General features: G+C 60.5%; 1 protein-coding gene across 1 annotated transcript in view; it reads right to left on the bottom strand.

Moving 5' to 3' along the window:
• The window catches only part of SEPTIN9 (septin 9), a 149736-nt gene extending 131641 nt beyond the window's left edge, over positions 1–18095 (bottom strand). The window contains exons 1-2 of the mRNA XM_080827580.1: positions 18019–18095; positions 2592–2648 (exon numbers count right to left, since the gene is read on the bottom strand). Of these exons, the coding sequence (XP_080683706.1) occupies positions 2592–2648; positions 18019–18037 (76 nt within the window). The 5' untranslated portion in view covers positions 18038–18095. The remainder of the gene's footprint in view (positions 1–2591; positions 2649–18018) is intronic.
• Between the last annotated feature and the right edge of the window lie 5649 nt (positions 18096–23744).

Raw genomic sequence — 23744 nt, 5'->3', positions numbered from 1 at the left:
ACCGGATGTCCGGGCACAAAGAGAGGCTCTGAGGAGTCCCAGGGGACAGTCGGGCAGGCTGGCGGGGCCGGCCGAGGGAGGTGAGGACGCCGGCCGAGGGGAAACGCCGTGCGAGCTGTGGGAACCAGGGCAAAGGTTGGCCAGAGACAGTGGCCTGGAGACAGCGGCCCGGAGAGGCCACTCGAGGCACGTGGGAGAACACGCCAGAAGGCCACTTGGGAGGTCAGAGTTGGGCATCCGCCCGGGGACACACATGTGTGCATGGGGACACGTGAGGATGTTTCCAGCGGCGCCGAGGACAGAGGAAGGCTTCTGCTGACCTCCAGCAGCAGGCCCACACCAAGGAGCCCTTGCCCACGGTCAGTACACACGAACAGGGCGACAATCTCAGAGACATCCCGTCGCCTGAAAAAGCAAAGAGCACCTCCGAGCCGACGCCCCTCGGACGGGAGACACACGTCGTCCAGACACGCAGTACACGTGCGCCAGCAGTGACCAGGGAGTCACCCTGGCAGGAACCGGCACGGGGAGGGTCCCCCGGGCGCTCACACCGCACCTAGAACACTTTATTTCTCAAGAGGGACGGTGGGCACATGGCTGGCTTATTTCATTCTTTCCAGTCTTTTCACTGGGTCTACCAATTCCATTTTTCCAAGAACGGCAGAAAGTGAGAAAGCTCATCGAAGGGTTGACTGTGGGCACAGCTTGAGCTGGTGGCCTGTGGCTTCTGCCAGCATCGGCCGCGTAAAGAGCCTGAGCTCACGGAGGTTGTGCTGGGATATAGCCCCTGGCCCTCTGGGAGGACTGGGGGTCCCAGGTCCGGGACGCAGGAGGCCAGGCCGAGTGTGCGACAAGAGGTCGGGCTGGGGGGCGGGCAGGGCGGGCGGCGGCTCCAAACGGGGGTCCTGCAAGGGTCAGAGGGACCGGGGCGCCGAGAGGCTGGGGCCTAGGGAAGACCCCCATCGGGACCCCAGTCTTAGCTGCGGGACGGCTGGGATTACAGAAGGAGCCAGGAAGACAAGGAAAGGGTGTCCCGAGGCAGAGCCCACGCAGGCCCCCACAGAGAGGATTTCGTGGGTCAGCAGGCGGCCCCAAGAAAACCCAGATCGCGGGCTCACAGCTTTGGGCTTCGGCAAATTATGCCTTAGGCTTCCAAGCGGACCGTGGCGGCGGCTGCCAAGTGCTGACGGCACAGAACTGGCCAGTCTGAGCCCAGGGAAGCAATGGCCAGAGGAGACTGTGTCCCCGTGGCCCAGGGCGCCAGTCTCCGGAGACCTCAACCCCAGAGCTCAGCAACCTGTCCCTGGCCCGGGCACAAGGCGAGGCCCCTAGACCCAGCCCGGCGGCTGGACGGGCAAAACAGCAGACCAGCTGCGGGCCCGGAGGAAAGTCCCCCAGAAAGACAGGCCGGGCCGTCCAGTGGTTAGGGGCCCGACGTGGCTGCAGGGGGCGGAGCTCTTGCGTAACCGCGGATGTGAATCACTCAGCCGCCCGGGAGACCTCCAGTCGGGCGTCACCCTTCCCTTCCCACACCCAGCCCCGTCCTGCACCACAAGGGGCCTCAGACACAGCCGTGGGGACATCCTGACCTGTGCGTCCACACGCCCCTGACACGCCCACCCCGGTTCCCTGCCAGGCTGCCCCTCGGCTGCCCCACAAGCCTGGGGACGCCCGGCCCGCGGGCAGGTGACACTTCAGACGGACAACCCTTGCAGAGGTTTGCAACGGCCCCCGAAGAAGGCTCAGAACACCCGGGGAAGGAATTCTAGGGGCAGCCGGAATGATCCAGACTGGCCTAATTGCACAGCTGCTAGCTACACGCAGATGTTACGTGGAATTAATTTAAAAGAAGTTAACTGCGTCATTCTATGCAAGTGAATGAATGAAGTGAATAAACTTCGCGTATTCCTCACGTGGCTGGTAGTCACGTGGCCGCTATGGCTAGACGTGGGACAGTCCCACCGGCACGGAGCGCTCCGCAGGGCGGGGCTGGCCTAGGAGGGCAGGGTGTGGGCTCTAGGGGAGGCTAGTCCCTTCGTCCTTCACCTCTGGGCCCCAGTGTACTCTTTGGAAAGTGGCCGCCCGCGTGGACGCACACAGAAGCAGCAGAGAGAAGAACACGGCCAAGACGACCGGGAGACCACTTACGGGACCCTGGTCACCGCTGCTCGCCCGCTCGGTCGCCGGAGCCCCTCAGTTCTGCAGGGCATGGGAAGCAGCAGGGGTCCGTGGCTGCTCAGAGTCAACGCGACCCGCCCATGGGCTCCCCGTCCCTCCGCGCCTCCGCGGGGCAGCCCAACAGCATCCACACCTGCCTCGGTCCTCGGTCCTCGGTCCTCTGTCCTCTGTCCCCCACACACGCGGCCTGCTCCCTGGGCCAGGGCTGCCTCGCTACAGAGAGGCCCCCGCTCCCACGAGGCCCACCTCTGGCAGACTGTGCTCAACGCGCCTGAAAGCCACCTGAGTCGGAGCCGTCAAAGACCGGGCCTCCCTGGGCGGCAGGAGGGGGCCCCGCTCCCCTCAGAAGGCCAGCTGGGCTAGAGGGCTGGGCCAGAAAACCTGGTGGGGTCACGGCTGAACAAGCTACTCACCGGGGCCGGTGGCGTCGCCGAGCTTCCGCAGACGGTTGCTGGAGGTCCGCGTGACTCCTAGAGACAGGGGCAGAGGGCAAAGGTCACACCAGGCCGCTGGAGAGCAGTTCATACTGGGCATAACCTCGCCTGTGCTCTGCAGTGGGCTCCAGGACCAGAAACCAGCGGCCCTGGTCCTCCCAGGTGACACCCAGACCCAGCTGCCACCCGCAAGGACAGCCACTGCCTTCTGGATGCCAGCGGCTGGCGGGCACTAGGCCGAGCCTTTGGCGCAACATTTCCCACCCAACTCTCACTCCTCGTCTCGCAGCTGCATTTCAGCGGGGCTGAGCAACTTGCCTGAGGCCGCACAGCTACTAGCAATTGAGCCCATCAACCTCGAAAATCCAGGCTTGGCCAAGTGGTCCCCCCACCCCGACTGTCTGCAGGACGGTGAGGGTGCTGGCACCCAGTCAGGCTCCGGCCACCCCCTGGGATAAAGCAGGTTGACCCGCATCGTGAACTGAGATTTCCCTGCATCCGGGTTGCGGACCCAGCCCCTCTGCTCTGGGGCTGGGCAGAGCCGGACTGGATTTGGGAGCGTGAAGGATGAGCGGTTCTCTCCCACCACCGCAGGAGGGGACAAGGACAGAGCCCCAGGTGAACATGGCCTCGTGCTGCAGGCGCTCGGTCCCGACACGCACCCCCTGGGTCCGGCACGTGCTCCCTGGAGAGGTTTAAAGCAGGCAAGTCTGGACTCGAGGGGATTTGTGGAGCTGCTAAGCCAAGCAAACCCGGGGCTGCCGGGAAGGGGATCCATGGGAGGGGCAGGGAGCGTGACTGCTGCTCCAGAAGCGGGCAACCGAGCCATCCCTTGGAGCTGTAGGGACACCCCACGCTGGCCAGCAGAGGCCCTCCCCGCAGACAGCAAGAGGAACAGAGAAGGGGCCCGGGGCTAACCCAGAAACCTCCCGGCAGCCTCCACCATCGGACCCCCACCCAGAACGCTGGTGTCAGAGGTGCCGTCCTCCAGAGAGGCCCTTGGAACATTCATTCATTCCCGCATTCATTCCACAAACCCACTCCTCAAAGACGGGCCACGGGGAGGGGATGCAGCCGGCATTGTTCCTAGCGGTTCCAGAGCTCCCGGCGGGCCAACCTGCACAGCTGCCTTCGTGCCCAGCTCCCCTGGGACTCACATGCTCTCCACGTCTGGAGGACATGGATGGACTGAGCACCAAGAAGAGAACGTGTGCGGCTCGTCGTGCAGGGTCTAGTGTTGACAGACACCTGCTGCCAAGCCCAGGTCTCTTTCTGGGGCTGGGAAGGACCCCAAGATGCACCCCAAATGTTGAACCCAGACGCCGTGAAACAACGCCAAGGGATGCATGTGGCAGGAGATCCAAGGGCCTGAAGTGACCAGCAAGGCTTTGAGGAGGCAGGGAGGGCCACGTTGACCCTTGCAGGAGGCCGGGGGACGCTGGGCAGTCATGGCCACATCCATGCACCGAGGCTCTGGGATGGTCACGAGCTCATATCCGTTCCCCATGCACCCCCACCAGGCAAATGCCACCACTGCCATTTCAGGGCAGGGAGGCTCGGACATCCCCTGATGCCACGTTCTCCTACAGAGCCCCCCACCCCACCCCATGTCAATCTGACTGCGGCCTGTGGCATTCCTCGGCCTCCAGGACGACACGAGCCCGTCCCCCACTGGTCTGTTTCTTTGGCGAACCCCGACGACTACAGTGACCTCACCCGGCAGACACACAGGCCTCCCTCCACCGTCCCCACCTACTCGGACTCATGTCTGCTCACGGCCGAGCGGTGATTGCGATCCCTCCTCGGACGTCCAACCAGAGCACAGAGCAGGGAGGGGCAGGAGGGGACAGGCCCTGCTCCTAGGGCTGCTGAGACCTGAGCACGGGCATCCCCGGCCTCCGCAGGCCTCCCTTCCACGATGGCTGTGACCTCTCCCCTGAGCGGGAGCGACACGGCAGGAGAATCACCATCTCATCATCACGCCCTCAACACACACACACACACACACACACACACACACACACACGAGCCACTCAGAGGTCCCACTGCCGGGCTAAGAGTGGCACCAGTGAGCCACGCTGTGCCCGTGAATCCAGCGAGTCCCCAATATGGAAACCGTACGGGGCGAGGAACAGACAAGGAACGGGCCCAGCATTCCTGTGGGTTGACTCACTTCCGGCTGCGACTCCCCCTGGGCCGGCGGGACGCCCACCCGCGCCCCTGCCCCTGTCTCTGGCAAAGGTAAAAGAGGTCCCATTCTGGTTCCACAGTCCCCCCCTTCCCCCTGGGCATCTGGTCCCCAAGCTCCCTTCTGGGCTCGCTGCTCCCCAAACCCAGGCTGGGGCTGCAGCCAGGGCCAGGAGGAAAACAGCATCTGTCTCAGATTTCTTGGGTGGAGTTTTGTTTTATTTGTGCTGTTTATTTTTCCAATTTCCCAAAACACGCGGCTGGTGCCAGGCAGCCCCTGGCACAGAGATGCCGGGCACGCCGGTTCCCGAGCCGGGTTGGTGGCGGCCTGAGGTTCCCGCCCTCGCACAACCTCCCCGCCCGGCGCGGCCGGCCCGCTCGGCCTGGCCTCCGCCCGGGAGGGACACACAGCCAAGAGCTACCGAAGCCCAGCTCCGTGGACCTCATTCCTCAGGGCCCGCGTCGGAGTCCAGCGAAGAGGGAGCCGGAGAGGCCTCCAAGCCGTCTAAGTGCTCAGTGGCTCCAGTTGAGAAATGAGTTATTTTTATGTGATTTTAAAATAAAACATATTCTGAAGGAGAGGAGGCAATTTGCAATTTGGCTGTCTGGAGGAAGTTCCCGGAGGCCCGGGAGGCAGGGAAGCCAGCAGTCCGAGGAGGCGGAGGGTTCAAATCCGGGGTTCGCCAGGCACTAGCTGCACCCCAGCACCCGGGGAAATGCGGTCCCCGTTCCAGCGCCGGCTGCCCGGCCTGCGGCCCGCGGACAGAACGGAGCGCACGCACACGGGTGACCGAGGTTAAATGGGGCCACACGCCGTGGGGACTCGGCACAGCACCTCACGTGAAGTAAGCACTCAATAAATTATATAATTATTATCATTAGTAGCATATTAATCATAATTTTAAAATCGTTTTCACGGTTATCATTCCCCAGCCACACACGCCAGCCTGAACCCCGGGATCTATAAATTGGAATCGACAAAGCCTGGCTGCCCCGAGCTGATGCGTTTGAACAACCTGTAAGTTCGTGTAAGACCCAGAGGGAACCGTCCTGCTTGTGGAACCCAGGATCCGGGCGCTCTCCCAGACCCGGGCACCCCAGAAACTCCGAGGCCGGGCGCAAAGGCCATTTCACAGACGGTCACGAACTGCGGACCCGTGACACACACCGGTAAAGTGTAACGTGTTGAGCCCCGAGCCCTGGAGACTGAAACACCCTTCAGGTGAGTCGGGGCAGGGGGAGCAGGGGGCAGAAAGCAGGACTCACCCCTGGCCGGCGTCTTTTTTTTTTTTTTTTTAAGATTTTATTTATTTATTTGACAGAGATCACAAGCAGGCAGAGAGGCAGGCAGAGAGAGAGAGGAGGAAGCAGGCTCCCCGCTGAGCAGAGAGCCCGATGCGGGGCTCGATCCCAGGACCCTGGGATCAGGACCTGAGCCGAAGGCAGAGGCTTAACCCACTGAGCCACCCAGGTGCCCCCCTGGCCGGCGTCTTAAACGGGATGACAGCACAGCGTTCCGGAGCCGGAGAGAAGATGCCAGACCAGGAGCGGAGAAAGGCCGTGATCCCAGGCAGGGCTGGGCGAAGGGGGATGGCCTGGGAGGCGTTTTCCCATAGAAACAGCCTGCGGGGAGGGCAGGAGGAGCCACCGTGGCAGCACCCCGGGGGCAGAGCCCACCTCCAGGCAGCGGAAACCCGCATGCACGGGAAACCGCCCAGCTAACCCTCTGCCACGTGGCCCCAGGGCACCCCTAACCCCCCTCCCCCCGCATAGCAGCCCCACGGCCTGTCTGGTGGGCATCACCCTGGCCTGCAACCCGGGGAGCCCGCACAGGGGAGGCAGGCAGGGGGTGCAGTGGGCATGAAGGCCCCGTACGTCCTCCTTCCAGCCAAGTTTTTATGACGGGACCCAGTAAATTCTAAGTGCGAGATGCTTAAACAGGCCCTGAGACATCTAAGTAGACTCCCGAGGTCACGGGTCATTATTAGCTGTGAGTTTAACGACCACGCACAGCCTCGGGGCCACAGTGTCTCCGCCCAGGATCCGGAGGCTGTCCCCCACCGGGACGTCCTGACCCGGGTGGACGATGACGCCCCCCCCAACACACATGCACCCCGTTCTGCTCTGTGCCAACAACAAATGAAGTCCGGCCGGTACCTTCCTCCAGTCAAGAAGACACCGTGTTGCAGGAAGAGGCCGCTATGAAAACCCACACAAACGTCCATTCTCAGGAAAGAACAGAAGAATCCATTTTCAACTTTGGTCTTCCAACCTCTGAGTTCGAGTCTCTCAGGAAAGGACAGGGAGGTCCCAGCGACCTCGGCCCGGAGCCGCGTGTCCCTCCACCTCTGAGCCCAGGATGGGGGCCCCCGGGCCGCACAGCCTTCACCCCCCTTTCTCCACGGCTCACGTGCCCACAGAAGCGGGGAGGGGCTCCACAAAGTCAAGGGTCGCAGCGGGAGCGGAGAGTCAAACTCTAGGCTTCTCGTGCAAAGAGCCTGAGATGAGGCGATAAGCTCCTCCGCCTTCTCCCAGCCTCCGCCCTCAGCCTTTGCTGCCCACAGAGGGGAGCACCGGACGGAGGCGCTGGGGAGGGGGGGACGCCCTCCTGGTCACGTCCCAAGCTCTGACCGCGTCTCTGGGCAAGTGCTGTCTCTCCGAGCCCGGGTGTCCGCGTCTACGTGGAGCAGGCTCGTGAGTGTGTGTCACCGAGCTTCCACTCGGCCCCCGGCACTGGTCAAGGACTACGGAATACAACAGTGACCCGAGGGGACCTGGGCTCTCCTGGCGGCACTCACAGCTTCGTGGGGAGCCAACACGGGTGTCCAGCTCACGAGCTGGGAAGGTGCCGGCAGCTTAGGCACATGGCGGGGGGCGGGGGGGGGGTTCTGCTCTGCCCTTTCCAGACAGCAGCCAGCGACATCCCCCACGACATGGTGCTGCCCAAGGTCCCACAGGGCCTCTCCCTCAGAGCTTCACCAGCTGGGCGTCCGGACTCGGGGCCCCACCCCTATAAACGACATTGCCATATAAAATACACTCAGCTAAAAAAAAAAAGAAAAGAAAATACACTCGGCTAAACCTGAATTTCAGGTAAACAACAGCTAATCTTTAAGCAGGAGGATATCCCTCCACTCCTCGCCCCTCTGAGGCTCTCCTTGGCGTGGCAGAAGAGCTGTGGTCCACAGGACAACCTGGTCCCCAGGTCTGCCACCCAGTGGGGGGCTTGGAAGGAGACTGGAAGGTGGGAGCAGGGGAGAAATGGGGTAGATCCTTCCCGCCTCTCTGCCTTGGAAGGTTTCTCTGGCCCCTGATCTTGTCTCTGCTGAAAGCAGCAGCTGGGGCCGGGCAGGCCCACCTTTGCCCCACTACCATCAGGAGACGGAGGACTGGGGACACCACCTCCTCCCTCTGACCCTCTGACCCTCTGACCTGGGAGGGGGGTGGTGGCTTCCTGCGGCTAATCCGTAGATCGTCTCCAGGAAGCCAAGGAACCTTAAGCTCCAGACCCTTGGCTAACAGGAGAAGGGCCCTAACAACACAGCCACGGGGCCAAACACTTTCATAAAATTTGCAAAACAGAACATATTGTAAATCCGATCTGGCAAAATCACTGTCTGTGTCCACTCTGAGTTCCTGCCCATCACACTTCTCCTGCGTAAGTACCAGGGGAGGGTGGGGCTCCCACCCAGAACAGGTTGGATGGAAAGATATGTAGAGTTTGGACCCGGCTCGGTTATACTGACATGGTTCACCGTCATGTCTGTGTTTGCTCAGGGGACTGCTAACCACCCCAAGGTGGCCGTCCAGCTACGCTCCGTCCGATCTGTGTGCTGCGCGGAATCAGAAGGGGTAAGACGTGAGCACGACCTGAGCGCCTGGCGGAAAAATATGGACAGTGGGGGGAAAGCGAGATATGGCATGTGTGAGGCCAGAAACTAGGCCACGGAAAAGTCCACGGAAAATCATTGTTTTAAGTGGAGAACTCGATTCTCTTCCACGGTGAGTCAAAAGGAAAAGCATCTCTGGTCGGAAATAAACACACAGTTACAAACGCCCCACATTTTCCTATTTCATTCTTAAAAGGAGACTATCTTCAAGATAGACTTTATCAGAATCCTTGTGTTTGTAGGGCAAGAATTGTGGCGGGATCACAAACTCTGTGTGAAGTCACACTTCTTTTTTAAAGGGTAGCAATATTCTTTCTTTCTTTCTTTCTTTCTTTTGATTGTATTTATTTATTTGCCAGGGAGAGAGAGAGCATAGCAGGAAAAAGGGGGCAGACGGAGAGGGAGAAGCATGCTCTCCTCCGAACAGGGAGCCTGACGTGGGACTCGATCCCAGGACCCCGGGATCATGACCTGAGCCGAAGGCAGTGGCTTAACCCACTGAGCCACCCAGGAGCCCCACAAGTACTCTTCTAAAGACTTTTTTTTTGTTTAATCTTAGAGTGTGTGCGCTTGAGTCAGGTTGGGAGGGCAGGGCACTGAGGGAGAGGGATAAGCAGATCTGATCCGAGCAGAGAGCCCCGCTCTGGTTCCATCCCACGACCCTGAGATCACGACCTGAGCCGAAACCAAGAGTCAGATGCTCAACCGACTGAGCCACCCAGGCGCCCCTGAAATCCCACTTTTTAATGTATCCCAACTACCAAAAGTAAAAGAACAAACTTTGATTAACCAGAAAATGAATGCCCTTTCCAGTCCCCCATGAGAAAGTGATGTTAGCAAGTCATCGTGTAAATAAGCGATCCGAGTGCGTAGCCAAAACTACAGTAGGAAAAAAACCAGGGCTTTGGGGAGAGCACAGGTAGGTGATTAGTAAAAGCATTCGTATTTTTCAAGATTTTCTGGTACTTATGGTATTTGCCAGTTGTTTAAAATTTACCATTCGGGGGCACCTGGCCGGCTCAGTGGGGGGAGTGTATGACTCTTGACCTCGAGGTTGTGAGTTCGGCACCACGGTGGGGGTAGAGCTGACTTTAAAAAGAAAATCCGGGGCGCCTGGGTGGCCCAGTGGGTTAAAGCCTCTGCCTTCGGCTCAGGTCATGATTCCAGGATCCTGGGATCGAGCCCCGCATCGGGCTCTCTGCTCGGCGGGGAGCCTGCTTCCTCCCTTCTCTCTCTCTGCCTGCCTCTCTGCCTACTTGTGATCTGTCAAATAAATAAATAAAATCTTAAAAATAAATAAAGAAAGAAAGAAAAAGAAAAAGAAAATCCTAAAAAAATAAAATAAAATCTACAATCGGGTGTTCTTTCTTTCCTCAATCTAAACGAGGAATCACGTGCATGCTCTTCAAGGGCTGTAGAGACCCCGTGCAAGCCGGATCTGCCCCCGGCTGCTGCTCTGCATCCTCCGTGTCAGCAAAGACCCGACACTGCAGTCCTGTCCCAAGTCCTCGAGTGGTTTCTCAGTCCCGGTCAAACCCCAAAACTCACGCCGTGAACAAGCCATGGCCGTGATAAAGACGAGATTGACCACAGGCCGGGGGGCCCGAGGTCTCGAGAACCGAGGAGAAGCCATCAGGACCTGCTGACCGCAGCAGGAGCGGCAGGAGCAAGAGCCCCCAGAATGCGCGGGAGGCTTTGCCGGTCTCCGGGCCCCGCCGCTGACCGCGCCCCAAGTCACCGAAGAGCCAGACGCGCTCCACTCCGGCTTCGGAGGGTGGCGGGAGTGTAACAGGAGGTCATGCCTTGGGGGGAGGTGGGCCGGGGTACAGAGGCCCTGGCAGTGCCGGCTGTGCAGGCAGCGCTGTTGACCGACCCCTGGAGCCTGGAGTTCCAGAAGGAGTCGCCGCACAAGTCACCAGGTAGCAGAGGGAACGGTCGCCAGGAGAGGCGGTCAGTCCCCTGGGGCGACTGGCCCAAGGAAGCCAGGGGACACCTCCTAGGGTACAGATGCGTCCATCTGTAGGGGCCAAAGAAGGGACCAAGGGAAGGAGAGCCCGGGGCGGCAGCCCTGACACCGCACACCAGCCCGAGGCAGGAACCAAGCCCTGTAGGCAGGAGGGTTAATCTTTCACTGATTTTTAATTTTAAAAAATTGTTTATCCTCACAGAGCAGGTAGGGGGAGCCCCGGAGCCTCCTCTTCCCCTTATGGGGACACCGATCCCCCCATGGGGGCCCCCACCCTCAAGACTGTCTAAACAGAATCACTTCCCCAAGGCCCCACTTCCAAATCCCATCCCCCTTGGTGGGGGGCTGGCTCCACCGTACGGATCTGGGGCCCATCTTCGGAACGAGTCAGTCCTCAAAGCAGATTGATACGCAGAGCAAATGGCATTTTCTGTTCATCAAGCCTCCTTACAGAACGCTGCGGGAAGAACACTTGTCTGGTTTTGGACACAATCCCAGGCATGACGGAAAAAAGGAGTCATCGTGCGCAATGTTTTATTAAGCTAATTACCTGGGGAAGTCTTGGTCTCCCAGCAGCCCGCGTCCCCCCGCCGGGAGCGCGGCCGCTGTCACACCTGCAGCTCGGCACGGAACCCTGGTTCGAGGGACGGCGCCCCTCCCCCCCATCCCAGCTGGCAACAGAGGGTCCGTGTCGTAAGAGGGTGGTTAAGTCCGTTACGGGACTCCGAAGAGCCGGGACGGAGCCGTCCACGCACGAGATCTGATTCCAGGTAGAAGAGCAGAATCAGAACGGGGGGGAGCGCGTACCCCTGGGAAAATCCGTGCCAGCCCTGTGATGATCAGACGCTGTGCCCGCGGCCGAGGGCGCACAGAAAGCAAGGTCACGACTGATGGGACTGAAGAATTCACTTTCCTGTTCACATGGGCAGCAAGCAATGAACAAAACGACCCACGGGGCGGGGGGGAGGACAAAAGAGAAAAAAGAGATGCACAGTGTGTAGAAAGCTCTTCTTTAAGAAAGCAAACCCCCCAAATGGATGCAAAGGTCTGGCAGCTGGAGCGGCACCCGAGAGGGCGGGAAGGCGCCGCCGTCCAGAATGACCGGCTCACCCCGCTGAGGGGCTGCCCCACCTCGGCCCCTCGTGCCAGAGGCCACGGGACACTGCAGCCGCCAGCAGTCCGCCACCGCCCCCTCCCCAGCCCCACGCTGCTGCTGCCGTGTGCCCCGGGAGGGGACGCCACCACCTGTGTCCCCCACAGCGTCTACACTGGCTCCCCTGTATGCAAACATCCGACCCCGGCCCCCCGACGCCCACCCGTTTGAACCTGCGGCTACAGGACCAAAGTCAAGGTTTTCTTAGTGCGTTTTGTGAACCCCAAATCCCACCCTCCCCAGTGGATTAGCCCAGTCCTTGACAGGCTGGAAGACAACAGGGGTTGGAGTTAACCCACTTCCAAGTGGCTTGGGTTACAGGAGCATTCTTCTCCCACTGGGCCCGGGGCCTGGGGGGGAAACAGGAGCGCGGTCCCTGGGAAGCCTGTGAAAGCCCCAGGACGCCGGTCAGATGGAGGTGCGGGCCCAGCCGGAGGCGGCCTGCCAGCCTGCCTCTGCCCGGCCCCTCCTGGTAACCACAGTCCCCAGGAGCGATCTCCAGCCCGGGCAGACAGTCGCTGCCGCCTGCCTTTCAGCCGCTGCCCCAACATGCCTGGCCGGGCCGGGCCGAGGGGCCCTGGCTCAGCCCTCAGGGACTCGCATGGCTCCGGGACCATCCCCTGGTTCCCAGGTGCAGCCTGGAGGGCCCACGAAGGCCTGGGCGCCACCCAGGGGTCACTGCACGCCCCTCATGAGCAGGGCCTCTCCGGGAGGCAGAAAGAGGACCGTGGACAACCCCCTGCCCCGTCACCCTGTCTCGGCCCCACTGTGAAATCCCAGGCCAGCAGAAGACCGACTCTCCAAGGGGCATCAGCCGGCAGGACAGCGGTCTCCCCAGCCCCCCTCTCCCCACCCAGCACTTTGTGGGGTCCACACAGGCCACACGGGGCCTGGAACCAGCAGCCCTCGGAGGATGACCGGTGACGTGCGTTCCTGCCAGAGAAGGCAGGTAGCCGGGGCTCGAGGGCCACCCTGGGGCCCAGACCCTCTTCCTCTCCCTGCTGCTTCTCGTCTTCCCGTCCCGGAGGCCTGCAGGCGGCCGGCAGTCACGCTTCAGAGAACCAGGTCAGATTAGGCCGGGAACAAAGCTCAGTTGTTGCGGAGCTTCCAAAAGGCCACTGACAGCAAGACGCCCGGGGGCCACCACCCCCCTCCACGGCCAGCAGCTCAATGCCCCCCTTCACGCAAGCTGCAATGGACCCGGGCCCGGGCCGGGACAGGGAGATAAGGCGGAGAGAAACCGGGCTGGGAGCAGAGGGCCACACTCAACCTTAGAGACCCAAGGCCAGGCCTCCCCTCCAGAGAGGCAGTGAGAGCCACCAGAGGGCCGGAAGGACGCTCAGAGCCTGGCACTGAGCGGCGCTCTGGGAATGAGTGACTGAACCCACAGGGAGAGTCAAAACAGGCCCGGAAGCTTGGGGAGACAGGCACCCCACAGCTCAGCCCCCGCTCCCTCTGGGAGGCTTCGTCCCTCGTGTGCTCTGCGCTGGTCCCCAGGGGCCTGCACCACCACTCACACCCACGGATCTCCCCCCAACCCCAGACCCCCGGACCACACCTCGAGCTGGGCATTCCACGATAATAGCTCCAACAGAGAGAGCCAGGAACCCAGCAATCACCTCCCCCCCCCCCCACACGGAGGCTCCCACCCCGGAGCCCTGGGGCCTCTCTCTCCAGTCCTCCCTCCCCCAAGGCCACGGGCCGGTCCGCCCAGGAACTGGCGCTCCTCGCCCCAGGCTGGGCCCTCGCCGGGCACGGAGGCTTCCTTATCGAGCACATCTTAGACAAACAGCACAGCCCACGCAACACTGCGCATGGACAAACAGCAGTGCGGAAACAAGGTCCCACCCCCAGGTCCCCTCCACGAAGGGTGGCCTGTGTCCGAGGGCTACCCCGGGGCTTGGGTGGGGGGTGGGGGGACAGACTTCCTCCCGCTAGCGGGGTCCCTGAGTCCTCAGGTGAGATGCCCTCTGCCGATGCCCTCCTGGGAGGTCTGAGCACGTGCACCCGGCTCGCGGGCTCTAGGCCTCTGCTCCCGAGGGGCCATCTTCTGTCCCCTCTGTACCTGTCCTGGCTCCAACCGGCTACTTGGAAGGGGGTGGATCTCCAGGAAGCAGGGGGGTGGCCCCAAACTCAGGCACACGCCCCTGGACTCTCAAAGCCCTCTGGACTGGCGGGGGCAATGCTGCCGGGCAGGTGACTGCAAGCCAGGGTGAGCCACAAGGGTGGGCAGGCGGACCCCCGCGCCTGAGCGTGCCTCCCCGCCTCGGCACCAGGCCAGCAAGAGCGATGGCCCCGGGTCTCAGGCTCGGCCAGCTTGCTCACGACTAGGGGGACATCCGGGGTCCATGAGTCCCGCGGTCCTGGGCACAAGCCCACAGCGCCACGGACTAACTGCTGCACGCGGCGGCTCTTTCTCTCTGCCCGGGTCCCCGAATGAGCCAGAGACAAGGGGCAGCGAGGACGGGGTCGGGGGGTGGGGCCGGGCCAGAGAAGAGGAAGAACCTGCCTCAGCCCCCTGCCCACGCTCACCCGGCAACCCGGGGTTAGCTCACTGCGGAAGTGTTCTGGGAGGTTCCTCTCCCTTCCTGGAAGTCAGCTCCTAGGGCACTGGGTGTAAGCGAGGCCACACTCTTTCAGGGGCAGCCGCAGACACGGTCTCTGTCAGGCCCTTCCCTTGGGGTCCAGCCTCCTCCCCAGGCCCCTGGAGCTACCCAGGTCTTTGGAACCTCTGGTAGGCAACGTACCCCTCTGGGAATATCCCGAAAGCCGAACCTCAGACTAATTCCCAAGCGCACCCCAGACCAACCCCCACCCCCTGCTCTGCATTTCTGTGGTTCGAGGGCCTCAGGGAAGCGCCTGTGCCCATGAGAACTCCCGGGGGAGCCGGGGACACTGAGAGGCCCGGGCCCCGTGACCGGCGTGCAGGAAGAAGCCCCAGGCTCAGAACACCGGAACACCAGAGGGGTCGCACCCCGGCCGGCTCTGACGCCGAGGGGCCGAGGAAGGAGCCCGGGCCTGGGTCCGGGTCTCTGAAGCCGCACGGGACGCAGGGAGGATGGGAGGCTCCCGGGCTTCCTTCGAAAGGCCAGGAACAGACGGCCTTCTCGGCCTTCCTGCAGCGGGGACGAATGATGAAGACAGTCACAGCCACCGAGGTACCCGGCAGACGTTTCTAGGCCTATCACGCGCAGGGGCCCACCCAATCCTCCCAAGTCAGCATCAGCCGTGTTCAAAGGACGAGCGAGATCAAGCACCCGCCCCACAGCGGGGAGGCGCGTCCTGGCTTCCAAGGACCCCACGGTCGGCCCCAGGCCACTCTGCCTGCACCCGGCACCCGCCCTGCCCCCCACAGAACAGCAGGGGAAGTGGGTCCAGGAAAAGCCCCCCCGGCCCGCAGCCCCCCACCCGGAAAGCCCTTTCTTATTCTCTCCCTACGCTCCGCCTCTCACTTCTCGGGCCCAGTTCTCAATCTTGCCTCCCACTCAGACCTCCTGACACGCCCATGGTCCCTCCTTCCAGGACATTCGGTAGCATTTGGATGTGGCTCAGATCGGGGTGGGGTGGGGGGTGTCATCCAGCTGGCGTCTCGCCTGCTTCTTGTCTCCCCTGTGAGCACGCGGCAAGGACCCCGGTCTTTTCAGCATCTTTGTACCCTCGCAGTACGTGCCCAACACATGGCACGTGTTCGGTGAATACGCCCAGACCCAAGACGCTTGGGATCCACCCCAAAGCATAGCTTAACAATTTTCCCCGTTTCAGAGACTCATGAGTGCTCAAACCCAGCTCTACAAAGGACCCCCTTACAATCATTCAACTTCTTTCCGAGCCCATAAATAGGTCCAGAAGCAATAACCCCATTTAGTCCAGGCGGAAAAGGAAAGCCTTCTTGGCTGTCCTTGGATTTTCAACCCTGGGGGCGATTTTTTTTTTTTAAATGGAGCAACAGGTTTTTTTTTTTTTTTTTTTAAAGATTTTATTTATTTATTTGACAGAGATCACAAGTAGGCAGAGAGGCAGGCAGGGAGAGAGGAGGAAGCAGGCTCCCCACCGAGTGAAGAGCCCAATGCGGGGCTTGATCCCAGGACCCTGAGATCATGACCCGAGCCGAAGGCAGAGGCCTAACCCACTGAGCCATCCAGGTGCCCCCCTGGGGGCGATTTTTAACACCATCTGGGCTCTTCTTAATTTCAGAGCATGGATGCTACGTAGGGGTCAGTCTGACTTCTGCAGAGCACCCCTCCGGAACAGGGTGCACCAAGAGAACGGGGGCATGCTCAAAATGAGGCCAAGAGGCCAGCCCGCCCCTGGGCCAGGCCCCTCCAGTCCCATCCCACACCAGTGCAACAGAGGGACCCAGCCCGCCTTGGACTGCAGCCAGCAGGGAAACAAACTGGAAGGGGTCCAAGCCCTCCCTGCTCCCATCCTCCAGGGTCCCGCCCCGTTAGGTAAACACAGGAGCCGCGCAGGCTGCCTTTACAAGAGCTGGTTCCTACTCACCCCATAAACCCTACTTCATCTTTCTTTTTTTAATTTACCTGGGGGGAGGGGGAGAAGGCGGAAGGAGAGGAGCCCAAGCCTGCTTTGGGGGCCCCCCGGCTTCCACGGAGGATGGCCTCAAAGTCTCCCCAGGAATAGGCCAAGGACCTATGACCTGGCAGGACCCCCATCGCCCCCACTGTCCAGACCCACCAGCAGGAGGTCAAGCGTAAGGAGCCCCGGGCGAGAGCCAACAGAGGTCCCTGGGCTGCCCTGGGCCAGCGATCCCAGGGAGAGGGCCGCACACAGCAGCAATGCCCACAACCATCTCAAGTATTTGGAGCATGCTAGGGAGGAAGGGAGGCCAAGTGCCAAACCCCAGCATATGCCACCTGGAAGCCCCCCCACCCCCCCATTACATCAACGCGCCCACGCTCCTCAGATAGAGCTGTGCTGGGGGTGCCTGGAGGGCCGTGCTGTTTGCAGCTACGGGGTAAAAGTTGAAATTCTAAGCCACTGACCCAGAAGGGTATTTTCAGGGAAGTTCTGAGTAACCCTCTTTGGGACAAGCTATTCTTTATTACTCATTTCAGTTCCTGAATGTGGAAAGCAGGCAACTGAGAAATGGCCCAGAGGCAGGGAGGTGGCCCGAATGGCCTCCTCAGCGCCAACTAAGTCCCATGATGCTGTCCTCTTATCAAGAAAAATCAGTTCCTGAGTCCTTGGCAGAAAACTTCACGTCCAAATAGATGACGGGGAGGGACACAGTTTGCAAGGTGAGCAAAAGAGAAGATTCCACTTACTATCTGAGAACTGAGGAGGACACAGACCCTGCCAGGATCCCTTGGGGGGGAGGGGGAGAGACCACAAAGGGGAAAAAAAGGACAATAGATCTGGGTTACCCTTGTCTGCCCTCCCATGCTTGTGGCCTCAGTTTGCCCATCTGTGAAATGGAACTTCAGCCCAACCTGTGCGAGGCACACCGGCCGGTGGAGTTAGGGTACCAGCACCTGGGGGGAGCGCCCTCAGACCCACTGGATGAACCCGGGGTACTAAGCCCGAGCCTTACTGGATGGTCCCCTTTGGCGAACTTCCCCTACTCCAGCGGGTAGAGGGGTAACACACAGTTCATCTGAAGAAAGGATGCTGAGGCCTGGACCACCACCAGCCCTGGAGGCTGAGCCCCAGGAAATCCTCCACGCCACCACGCCCTGCAAACACACGCATCCGCACACCGCACACCGGGGCCCGCACACCGGGAGGGGCGGAGCCTGGAGAGGCCGAGACGAGACGCAAGGGCCGAGCAGGAAGTCCGGCCGGCCTGGGGCAGCGGCCCCCCGGCGGCCCCTCCAGACACCTGAGCGAGCAGTGGCTGACGGCGGCGAGGGACCCCGGGCCAGGCCGGGAGCGGGGCCAGCGTGCGGGGTCAGAGGCCTCGAGCGCCGGGACTTCACCACGACCCCCGCACGGGTGGTCCCGGACCGGCGCGCGGGCCCCGCGGCCTCCGAGCAAGGGGCAGCGCCGAGTCCGCCGAGGGGCTCAGCGCGCGGAGGTCCCTGGATCGGGTCCCGGGTGGGGGCTGCGAACACGGGCCCGGCGCGAACGCCCCCCGCGCGGAAGCCTGCGCCGGAGCGCAGCGGCCCGCGGCGTCCCACCCCCGCCCCCTCGGCCCAGGTGGGGAGGGCTCGTCCCGGGACACCGACCCCTCCCCGCCCCGGCCGCGGCGCCCACCTGAGTACGACTTCTTCATGGTGCCGCCGCTCCCAGGAAAGTGTGGCGGCGAGGCCGCGGGGCGCGGGCTCCCGGGTCGCTAATCCCGGGCCCCGAGTGCGCGGGGTGGGGCGGGAGGAGGGGCGGCCCCGCCCCCGGCCCCGGCCCCGCCCCCGCCCGTGGAGGTGCGCGCCCGGCCCCGCCTCGCGCTGCACCTGGCGCGGCCCCGCGGCCCCCGCCCTGCACCCCCTCCCGGCAGCACGTCGGAGGGTGGAGGCACCCCCGGGCCGGCGCCTCCCGCACCGCCCACCCCCACCCCCAGGGCGAAGGGCTGGTCCCGGGCCGTCGCAGCTCCTTCCCTGCCCCGAGTCCGGGCGCTGGGGGCCCAGGTGACCGCGGGGGCGAGGCGGTGCCCGGCGGGCCAGCCCCGGGGGCACAGCCGGCCTCCCGCTTCGTTGCCCAGGGCAGGGCAGAGTGGGCCGGGTACCTCTCTGTCTATCTAGTAGTCAAAAGAACAGACAGCCTCGACTCCTCTGATGAACGGGGGCCTCGGTTTCTGCGTCTGTAAAATGGGCGCGTGTGTCAGCTCATTTCTGTTGCATCTGAGACGCATTTATCCGTTCTGTGCCGGGTACCGTGTGCCGCTCCGAACGGCAGACGCCGGGACTCGCAGCGCTCCAACCCGTGCAATACAGGCCGCGATGACCGCGTGCGTTCCCTGGCAAAAGTTGTACAGAAGAATTCTCTCTGCTTTTGGATCCTTAAGGAAATTTTCCGTAATAAAACTTTTTTTTTTTTTTTTTTTTTAACGTACAGAGGAGAAAGTGTTGCATTTTGTCTAGAGGGTGATGCCAAAGCAAGGTTTAAAGAATGAGTAGGAATCTGCCAGGGAGCCAAGGTTCGGGGAGGCGCGCGGTTCCGGGCAGGGGGAAGGGCGTGGCGGAGCCGGAGGCGCGATGTATCACAAACTCACCGGGGCGCGCCGGGCCCGCCCTTCCAGGTTTGCCAGCCCAGGCCCCAAGGTGAAGACAGGAGCGGGGGAGGAGATCCGCGCAAACTCTCCGTAAGGTCGCAACGCTGCCTGCGCCTGGCCGCCTTCCCAATCAGCCCACAGGAGAAAGTATGCTCAGCGTCACCAACGCTCTCTTCCCCTCCTCTCCTTTACGCTCCATGGGGGTCCAAGAAGCGTTTTTATTTCCTGCCAGAGAGGAAACTCCTAGAAATGGGAGCTCAGGTCCCTGTGGCTGAGTGGGTGAGTCCCACCCACCTGCTCCCCTTCTTAAGAAATCCGTCCAGCCAGGCGACCTTCCCCAACCCCTCTTAGAGCCGACGGGACCAGAGTGGACCCCAGACTCCCGCCCCGGCCAAGCTCCCACTCCTTATCTAGGGATGGGGAGGCTAAGGCAGGGCTGGGGTGAGAAGGAGGGGAGCAGCCGCAGGCCGGCGCGTATAGAGGGATGAGCAGCGACTGTTGCACACCCCACACACCACCCCCCGACCATCACTTGCGCTAGCACAATACCCCTAATTGCCACATGTGCACATTCCACTCTGGTCCAGCTTCGTTCAGATTCAGCCACTATGCACGATACGACCCGGACACTGAGGCCTCTGGTTCCCAGAGCCCAAGGACCTCTCAGGAGTCTGTCGAATTGTTGGCTTGGTTCATTTTATTTAGCGATGCCCGGATGCGCCTCCGTCCTCGGGACAGATGGATCCTGGAGTTAGGCAGGACCTTCGCATGTCTGTCGCGCTGGCCCCTCTCTCGACTCTCACCTTCCTGCCTGTGGGTCATCATTCACATGTACCTGGGCACCCAGGAACCAGGAGCATCTGTGTTGTAGTGCTACTGGACATCTAACATTCCCCAGACTCTGAAGGAAGGACGAGAGGGAGCGAGGGAGGGAGGGAGGGGCAGTGAGGTGTTCTCGATACATGCGTGATGTTCGAGATGCATGAAGGTTGCTTACGCACAGAAATTTTATTTTCATTCTTTTGATGTACAGCTCTCTGATAAAACATATAACAAAATCACCTGCCTCACTAGAGTATACCAAACTTTCTCGTAGCTCAAGACCATCTTAAATGACACCTTTAACAGTTACTAACTCATATACTGCTATGTGGCTTCTTCGCGAAATGTCCCCAGACCACTGTGCCTGCCACCTTTTAAAAATTCTTTTTCAAACACTCAGCTCCTGTGTCACCCAGGGTGTGGCTTTTAACAAGCCATAGGACTCTGAGTCCCAGGTTCTCCCCCTATAAATGTAATGACAGTATCTTACGTAGCTTGCGAGGCAGATGTATTGATTAAAAAAGCAACATAAAGGGGTGCCTCGGGGGCTAAGTTAAGATGCTGACTCTTGATTTCGGCTTAGGTCATGATCTCAGGGGCCTGAGATTGAGCCCTGTGTCGGGCTCTACGCTGGGCTGGGAGCCCACTTGAGTCTCCCTTTCGGGGCACCTGGATGGCTCAGTAGGTTAAGCCTCTGCCTTCGGCTCAGGTCATGATCCCAGGGTCCTGGGTTCTAGCCCCGCATCGGGCTCCCTGCTCAACGGGGAGCCTGCTTCCTCCTCTCTCTCTGCCTGCCTCTGCCTACTTGTGATCCCTCTCTGTCAAATAAATAAATAAAATCTTTGGGGAAAAAAAAAAGTCTCCCTTTCCCTCTGTCCCTCCCACATAAAAAGATAAAAGAATATTTTATTTATATTAAGTGCCTCACATGCTACTCTCAGTAAACCTAAAATGTGTGGCACTGGCTGGGAGTGGGCGGTGGGCAGAAGCCTGAGAGCCTTGCAGGAGGTTGGAGAGACCCTGGAGGGGGTAAAGAAAGTGCTACTGGGGGCGCCTAGGTGGCTCAGTTGGTCTGTTTTGGGCTCAGGTCATGATCACAAGGTCCTGGGATCGAGTCCTGCATTGGGCTCCCGGCTCAGTTGGGAATCTGCTTCCCCCTCTGCCTCTCCCCCTCCCACTCGTACATGCTCTCTCTCTCTCTCAATAAATAAAATCTTAAAAAAAAAAAAAAAAAAAGGAGTGCTATTGCGCCCTGGGGAACAGGAAGTCTTCACCAAGTGGTGGCAGAAAGCATAGCCCGGTGCCTGCAGTGGTGGAGAAAACAGACGGAAAGTGTGCTTGTGAACTTGTAGCTAAGGGGCTTTCTGGGTGGAGGCAGGAGTCTCTGCCTATAATAAAATGAAAAAGGAGACGGACGAACTAAGAGCAAACGATTTGCTTCCAGTGGAACTGGGAGGTCACGGGAAAAGCCAGAACCGTGTCCGCAGCCAGCGAAAGGTTTGCAGAGTAGGAAAGGGCCTCAGAACACACCAGTCCAGATGTGACGGTCAGATCCTCCGGGAAGACCTCGGGAAAAATGTCAAGGTGCTTCCTAAACTGCTTCCCGCTAGAGGCACTCGGAGGATCTCGCCTCGGCAGACCCTCTCTTAAAGAGATGGTCTCCGGGGCTTCTCCCACCGCATCCCCACAGGAGGACAGGGACAGGCGTATCTAAGTGGCGCTAAGGGAAGGCAGCCGTCTGAAAAGTCTCCATGCTGTCTGATTCCACTCTAGGACATTCTGGAAGATGCAGAACTACGGAGACGGTAATCAGGGGCTGCCATGGGGTAGACGGGAGGGGGTGGGGATGCAGGTGGAGCACAGGGGATTTTTAGGGCCGTGAGACTAGTGCGTGGGATGCTGCCGTGGGCTGTCCTCGTCACCCCGCGTTTGTCCAGACCCACGGAGAGCGCAACAAGCGGCCTAGTGGGAACTGGGGCCTTTGGTTACTAATCGTGTGTCAGTATTGGCTCCACAGTTGTAACACAGGTGACGATGGGATGCTGGGGGCACGGTGGGGGCAGGGCGGGGCCCATGGGAACGCTCTGTGCCTTCTGCTCCCCTTTTCTCTAACCTAAAACAACCCTTCACACACAAAGTCTGTTCACTTTTTTTTTTTTTTTTCAAGTTTTGTGGCTGGGGTTTTTAATGCAAGGAGCCAATTTTAAATGAACACACAGGCAGCCCCCAAGCTTTTAAAGGAATTAGGCTTGGACTGAACGGGGATAAAGACCAGGCAAAATGAAAAGAGGCCTTTGGATTCTCAGCCTTTTAGAGGAAGAAGTGGGGGGAAGCTATTCAGTTGCAAACTCTGCTTTCTTATGAAGGAGGAAGCGTGACTCAGAACAGCCTCTGGTCCGGAGAGCCCTGGAGGAGCCCTCCCCCCTCCCAATCCCATCCGCACCAGGTGGCCTGAGCGACTGGACTGAATCCTGCACCTGGAGTCTGGCCCACAGCACGTGGAGCAGACGTCCGGGACACGTCTCGGGGGTGGGCGAGCGTCCCTGGCATGTGGGAGCACGCGAGCTGCCGTGGCCCAAGGTCGGGCTGTGTCCGAGAGTACTTCCCAAAAACCGGCCACGGTACGGTCTCCATCCCCGTTGCACACTGTGACCTTGGCGTTCCTCCCGTCTGAACGTGGGAGGGCTTGTTGTTTAATTGTAACCCTTGAACTTGAGCCACTCCAGACTTCCCGTGAGACGCAGACACCAAGGCACACGGGAGAGTACTCGTCAACTGCTTGTGCAAACAAATCGTCCCAAACTTAGTGGCTTAAAATGACACGTTTAACATCCCGTGGATTCTGTGTGTCAGGACTGTGTGCGTGGCTTGGCTGGGCTCTGGGCTCCAGAGGGTCTCACAGATGGCTGTCAAGGGGCTGCCTGGGGGGGTCTCCTCTAAAGGTTCCACTAGGGAAGGATCCCCCTCCAAGTTCATGGGATGGTGGCCAGAACTGAGCTCCTCGGAGGCTCTTGGAAGGTCTCAGTTTGGCACCAGCTAGTGCCACCTTGACACGTGGGACTCCCCGACACAGCAACTTGTCCATCAGCGGAAGACAGTCTGCTGGGAAGACGGAAACTGTGATCTCGTGTTCTGGTCACGGACGTGGCCGTCCTGAATACCGGGAGGGAAGCAGATGTCTCGGGGACCATCACAGAAGCCACCTGCTCCAAGAAGGCCACAAGGAGAGATCTGGCCGGCAGACCTGGTCCCTGGGTCTTCCCAGCCCGGGTCCCAGCGGGGTGAGCCTTCGTGTGCTCCCCTCGCCGCACCTCCCACGTCATCTGCGGGCCTGAGACCTCCAGCTCCAGACACCAGCCATGCCAGCCGCCTCTGCTTCCAAACCCACCGCCCCTGCTCACCTTTTCTTCTCTGCCTCCTGTCAACGTCTTGCCAGTCCTTTTCCTGGACATCCCACCCAGGTTTCCAGGCCTGAGGGGTCAGCCTCGGTTCTGAGAGGCCATCCAGGGGGATCACTCTTGTCCTCTGTCCTGAGTGGATCCCGGTCACACCAGGTGGGTGGCTATCTTTGCTTCTTCAATTCAGCTCAGCATATCTGCTGCTGACTATTCTCCTACTTGTGCCATCCCTGAGCTTGAACTTGTCAGATGGCTGAGGCCCTGCCGCACGGGCAGAATTTACGGTCAAGGTGTGGCTATTCTGACACTAGCATATGCAACGTGGGAGTGTACCCTGCTCGCACCTGTCCGGAAAGCACTGTGGCAAATACGTGTCAGGAGCTTTGTCCTCTTAACTACATTGTTTTTTCGTTGGCTGATTCAACGTATAGTTCTTGATTACTCATTATGGCCCCTTCCCTCTAATGCTTCGAGCCGGGTGGGGAAAACAGACATTAACCAAACCAACACGGAAGATGATGCAATCCGAGTAGACACTGAAAGCTTCACATGTG

Source organism: Martes martes (genome assembly GCF_963455335.1).
Source record: "Martes martes genome assembly, chromosome: 16".
In the NCBI taxonomy this organism is placed as follows: Eukaryota; Metazoa; Chordata; class Mammalia; order Carnivora; family Mustelidae; genus Martes; species Martes martes.
Note: the sequence above shows the minus strand (reverse complement) of the source record. Positions and strands in the feature narration are given on the sequence as shown.